The sequence below is a fragment of the Vigna umbellata genome, chromosome 7, assembly GCF_029865625.1.
Source record: "Vigna umbellata cultivar VRB3 chromosome 7, Vumbellata_1.0, whole genome shotgun sequence".
NCBI classification, from domain to species: domain Eukaryota; kingdom Viridiplantae; phylum Streptophyta; class Magnoliopsida; order Fabales; family Fabaceae; genus Vigna; species Vigna umbellata.
In genome coordinates, this window is record NC_142171.1 from 11,982,818 (window position 1) to 11,989,133 (window position 6,316).

General features: G+C 35.8%; 1 protein-coding gene across 6 annotated transcripts; it reads left to right on the plus strand.

Annotated features, from left to right (window-relative positions):
* The first annotated feature begins 2,020 nt into the window (after positions 1–2,020).
* Positions 2,021–5,739, plus strand: LOC148195142 (protein IQ-DOMAIN 10-like). Of its 6 annotated transcripts, none has more exons than XM_088094250.1 (6): positions 2,021–2,180; positions 2,855–2,969; positions 3,540–3,710; positions 4,681–4,908; positions 5,026–5,139; positions 5,225–5,739. In XM_088094250.1, exons 2-6 carry the CDS (start codon positions 2,901–2,903, stop codon positions 5,522–5,524), a joined length of 882 nt encoding a protein of 293 aa, XP_087950376.1. In that variant the 5' UTR covers positions 2,021–2,180; positions 2,855–2,900; the 3' UTR covers positions 5,525–5,739. The 6 variants fall into 6 exon arrangements, with proteins under 6 accessions (XP_087950376.1, XP_087950379.1, XP_087950377.1 ...); XM_088094253.1 differs by having other exon boundaries at positions 3,546–3,710; XM_088094251.1 differs by lacking the exon at positions 2,021–2,180 and adding an exon at positions 2,194–2,288.
* The last annotated feature ends 577 nt before the right edge of the window (positions 5,740–6,316 follow it).

Here is a 6,316-nt window from a genome sequence, read left to right on the forward strand (position 1 = left end):
TGTACTTGGCATGTAGAAGTATTACACAAGCCTATAACGTCACGAGAAATAAATTAGTGGACGAATGAATGAATGATCATTTATAAGACATGATACGTGTTGTTGGTCAAGAAATCTAATTAATATATGAGAAAATAGTAAGCACAAACCCTAAACACAAAACCATAGATAATATGAAGTGATTTATGATTAAACTTGACTATGTGGTGCATGAGTTAATTGAGAAACTGACTCAAGGTTCATTGGTTGGCCATGGTCAGGACGACATACTCACAACGGCCATTGGAAAGCCAGAGCACCCACTTAACATTACCATTGGTTGACCACAAAGGTAATGTTTCTTCCACTTAACAAAAATGTCCATTGATTGATGACTTTATGTATGATTTCCTTTCATTTTAACCGATTAATTTCGTGCATAGATACCATTTGGAGCACCGTTGAGTTCTCTTCGGCGACCACCAAAGGTAATGTTTCTTCCACTTAACATAAATGTTTGTTGATTAATAACTTTATGTATGATTTCCTTTCATTTTAACCGATTAGTTTCATGCATAAACACCATTTGGAGCACCATTGAGTTTTCTTTTTTCTCTCTTCAGCAGTGGTTGTCTTCTCCTCACCCTCACAGTGGCACTTGTCTACTGCCTCACCTTCACGGTTAGTTTCAGTTTTTATTTTTTATGTGTATTGGTTGTTACTACTTCTAAAATTCTGAAAATTTTTGTGGTGTATTCTTGTGTTGTATATTGATTTTTCATGGTTTCAGTGGAAGAAAATATTGACAAAAAATTAAAAAAAAAACCCATAAAATGACGTTTGTTGTTCTTACAACAGAAGTCAATTAACGTCTGTTATAAATGTAACAAACATTAATTGACGTCGGACATAGAGCAATATCCAACGCCAATTTGCTTTGTGTGACGTCAGATTGTTCTATGTCCAACGTCAAATAAAGTCTATTAATGTCAAATTTTTCGAATTTGGCGTCCATTTAACGTCTCCCGATATGACGTCGACTGCAAATTCGATGTGATAGGCCGAAAACACCAACGTTATATAGTGTTTTTGTACTAGTGACGAGCGAGGACACAAGTGACACCACAAGCAAGAGTATGAGATTGCAAGAATGAATGAAGAAGATGAATCACAAGAACAAAAGCAGCGTAAGAGAATCGTAAGAGAGGAACCAAGAAGATGAGCTTCATCACTGACCCTAAAACAAAAAACCTGGTTTGGTGAGTCTTAAAAAAGATTTCATTTTACGTTTTAAAAATTTCTTCACGAACTCACCAAATTAGAAGCAAGCTTGTGATTTTAGACTAACCTATCGATTCCACCACTGATTATACCGATCCTATGTCAAATCCAAGTATGAATTAACTAAAAAACACTGAGTTAACTCGTAAACTCAACCGAGTTAATGAGCAAACTCAACCGAGTTAATGAGTTAACTCACTAGTTCCATAACCATGTATACAACTTGTATATTCAACCTTTATGCTTTTGGTTGAGTACACGAAAAGAGAAATATTCATTTCTAAGTTTGGCCTTCGTATCTCTCTCGTTCATCTCTATGATTATGTAATACAAATACATAAATATCAAGGAGTTTGAGACATTAAAGCTAATACGAATATTATTTTTAATATAAATATACATACATATCAAAGACGATATATTTATTATGCACGACAAAATCAAGAAAATCGTATATTTCAATTCATCAAACGACTTTCGTGGCTCGTAAAAGTTATTGTGAAAAAGCTTCCATGTCACTTCCATAGTAATAATGCGTAATTTTCTTTAAAATAGACATTAGACATTAGAAAAAAAGTAATTTTAGTTTGTTGTCTAATGAACAGAGTGACACACCAATCTTTTCCTAGAACTTGATTAAATTTTGTTTCAATGATTTAATTATGGTATTTCATTTTCAGAAACACAACTGGACATGACTACTACCTTCCCTCACCTTTCTCTAGACTCCTAAACTTCCAAAGAGATCAAACATCTGCTTCATCGTGGTTGGGTTGTCACACACTCTTATGCAACTCTTTCTCTCTCTTTTAATGTGCTGTATTCCAATGTACCACGTCTCTTATCATTACAACCCACCACCACTCTTCATCCTCTTCAAGCAAACCCATTCTGTGCCTCTCTTTTCTTCTCTCAACCTGGTATGTGTCCCTTCCCATTTACATTCTTTATCTCCGCACTTCTAGGCTCTTGCTTGGTTCATCAAAACTTTATGCTTGTTGGGTTTGGTTGTCTGTTGCCTTGACATTGTAATGATTCTGTTGTCTGTTGTCCCACTTCCTTTCATTCGCAATATATAATGATGTCTGTTCATAGTTGATTGAGGTGTGTGGTTTCAGTACGTTCTGGCTTTTGAAATTGAAGGAAACCAAAATCTGTATGACATGACTTGAAAAATATAATTTGGATAGGTTTTAGTATATACTGCTGTTATAGCATACTTAGTGTTAGAAGAGGCACAATGTGAGCTTTATAAGATGGTGCTATAGTTTTTGGCTTATTCGAAGACTAGTACCTTATGTTACAATAGTATGAACAGAGAAATTTCTTTTGTAAGTTTTATACAAAGAAAACCACGTAACAAAGTGAAATAGGAAGAAAAGGGAGGGTGGGGTATAAGATTGTCACATGAGAAATTTCCTGGTAGCCCTTGCCCTTCTAGGAAATTTGACTGGTCTTTTACATTACTTTTCTAAATGATAAATCTTTAAAGAATCTATGATCTTCTGTGCAGTCTCCTCGTTCACAAAACTATGGCTTATTTATTTATCCATGAGATTTACGAAAATTTGTTCGAACATTACTTGTTATGCAGATTTGCAGTTGGCTGTTTCCTGTTCTTAATTCCTTGAGAAAAAGGAATGGGTGCGAAGAAATGGTTTATGATAATAGTCAAATTGAAGAAATCGAAGAAATCCAAACAAGAAAAGGTTATTTCTAGTGTTTTTTTTTTCCTATCAGCAAATACTAATATATATAAAGAGAAGAACAAGAATTTGATACAAGAAGTGCCATATACAGAATACAAGCAAACATTGTCATAACAGAAGATTCCTAGCACCTAAGACAACAATTTTTCATATTCCCCACCAAAAGATCAACCCTTTTACTGTTATTCCAAATACTACCCAGTATCCGCTATACAAGCCAAACTGTTTTGCTTTCATCCCTTCCTATCAAGAGACACTGATTAGTCCGAGACCTCTAAAATCTGTAACTCAGCCAAGTTAAACCCTAAGCATGAGACACCCTAAACATTTTGACAGTTTGGAGAGCATTACTCTGGTTCTCGTTAGATATTCTTTCAGCATTAACATTACTTGGGAAGATTTGAATATTTTTGAGTTTTACTTATTCCCTTTGACTTGTACTATTTCATTGGCTTTTTAAGTAAACCATATAATTTTAAGAAAATGATTATAGTTGAGGAGAAATTCAAAGCTGATAATTTGATATACAATCCACTGCCGGTGTTTGTTCTCTTGTCACTTTCTGAATAGGTACAGTCTACTGATGAAAATTCAGATGAATGTTCAAACGTGAAGCAAAGTGGTCGTGAAGAGTCAAGTGGCATTCCCAATGAAGGTTTGATGATGGATCGGACAGTTCCATCAAGACTGATGGACGATGTGGCAGCTACTAGGATTCAAAATGCATTCCGTTCATTTATGGTACAATATATGTGTCGTGTGCTTATTCCGGCATATGTTTATCACAATTTTCATTGTGAAGTAAGCGGAGACATTTAGTAATTTGCTAAATAAAGCAATTAACTGAAAACAAAAGGTCTAAATTCATAATGCATCTATCTCACTGATATCCAAGTGTTCACACATTGCGTTGCTTTACAATGATCTGTTTTCAATCTCCTTGATGATAAACCAAGTTTGCAAAGGTTAGAAGATTTTGCTTCATTTTCCCCTTGTTGCTGTAAAAATAATAGTAATATCTTTAAGTAATGCCTTCTAAACTTGGAATCATAGATATGTTGCTAGCCAACAGCTAACTCTTTTTTTAAATGGTGCCTTCTAAACTTACCAATGTGATGTGTGGTGCAATTTCGATTCACCTACTGCATAAAATGTAGTACATTATCAATGAAACTTGTGATGTCTTTCTTAAAAAACTGAAAGTGGAAATATTTAAACTTAATGACAGTATTGTTATGTTCCAATTTCTGCAGAATATAATTTATTTTGTAATAACTTTATAACTGATTTTATATTTTACTCGTGCCTTTTTCGTTTCTTCTCCTTCTCAATTTTTACTGCTGAAAAGAATCAAATGAATGCTCTGCTCCGGAACCGGAAGGGGTCCTAGGGATATGATGACATTATCTGCTACTCTTTTGCAGCCTTTTACAACAGTACTTGGAAACTCATTTACTTGAGTCAACTACTGGCATCACGACTCTTGTTTTCTTTCATCTGTTATTTATACCCAATTGCTTACTACAAATAATGTCTGTATTAAGAATGGGTTTTTTCCTACTGGTTATGAGCTTCACTTTAGATGCCCCAAAATGGCGGCAAATAATGCTTCTACAATTATTTAAAGATAGATACTTCTCAAATCTTAAGCAAATTATGACGCTGACTTAGTAGTGAAAATAGATAACTTCCTCCCTACCCTCCCATGCAGGCAAGAAGAACATTACATCATCTAAGGGGAGCAGTGAAATTCGAAGCTTTAATTCAAGATCACCTAGCCAGAGAGCAAACAGCAACCGCACTGAACTATATACATTCATGGAGCAGAATACAAGAACAAATTAGAGCTCGAAGAATCTGTATGATAACAGAAGCCAGAATTAAGAAAAAGAAATTGGAAAACCAGTTAAAACTTGAGGCTAAGATTCAGGAGCTTGAGGTAGCTTAGCCTGTGATTACCTGATTTCAATTGTTGCCAAAGTGTTACTATTATCATTATAAAGGTCAATTTTGATATCCTTTCAATATTTAATAAAACATGCCTTTTTTATGTCAGGTGGAGTGGTGCAGTGGTTCTGAAACCATGGAAGAGATACTTTGCAGGTTACATCAGCGAGAGGAAGCAGCAATTAAACGAGAACGAGCCATGGCATATGCCTTTTCCCATCAGGTACAAAACTTGTTTTGCCCGCTTCATCCATAGCATACTGAAAGAAAATCAATATTTGACTTCTTATATGAACGTGACATTGCAGTGGAGGCCAAACTGTAGCCAGTATTTTGGTCAGGCTTCTTATAGCCTTGGTAAAGAAAGTTGGGGTTGGAGCTGGACAGAGCGTTGGGTCGCGGCACGTCCTTGGGAAGTACAGGTTCGAGTTCAGCCCTCCAAAACAAAGAAACTTAATGGCCATGATCAAAAAATCAAATTCAACAAGATGAACTACAGTGAAAGCAAAGCAGCCTTGGCGAAACCTTCCCTGTTAAACGGGAGGGAAACTGGAAAAGGAAAGGAAAACAGTACTTCAGGGCAGTCAAAGAACATCGTTACCAAATAGCCCATACTAATTTGATGGTTTATGGTTTCTTCTTGTTCTTTTGGGGATTTTTTTTCCATATTTGGCTTGGCGAGAATCTACCAATTGGTGTGTACTATTTACACTAGGAACTTCACTTATCTGCTATGGCATGGTGTATATGACTATGAACGTGAATTCCCTAGTCTTAGTTGAAACTTGAGAATGGTATTATTATCCCTTTCATTTTCAAATCTTTACCACGAGTACATTTATATTTTACATATTGGAACTGCAAAGAAGCAGGGAAATTAAATGAAATATCCTCCTGAGGTGAATGATTTCAAATAGACAAAATGTGACAGTGGATGGTCGGTCTCTTTACGGTTAAACCGTCATTAATTATTGCCACATTTTGCATATATGGTAGCCCAGAGTTGTGTGCTGCTTAATGACCAATTCAACTTTTTGGAGTAATGTTATTTATCAACCGACTAGCAGCACCAACAACCAAAAACAATTACTACGATCTCAATAGAGGCCAATGGTTTTTCTGTTTCCTCGTTACATTATCCCCTTGACAAACAAAATTTCCAGCTGGATACTAGAAAATGTTATTTTGAGGCACTGAGTTTCACGGGGTAGGGGACCAAGAACAGACGGACAAGAACTACACTCTGGTGGCACTGACGAGTGAATTCTCCCATAATTGAGCTTCGTTGTGCTCATCTCTATAGACATCTTCCACTCGCCACTTGTTATACCTACTAGGATCTATCTACAAAGCTCATTGGTTACGGAGTATGGACTACGACGTACTGATTCCCCAACCAC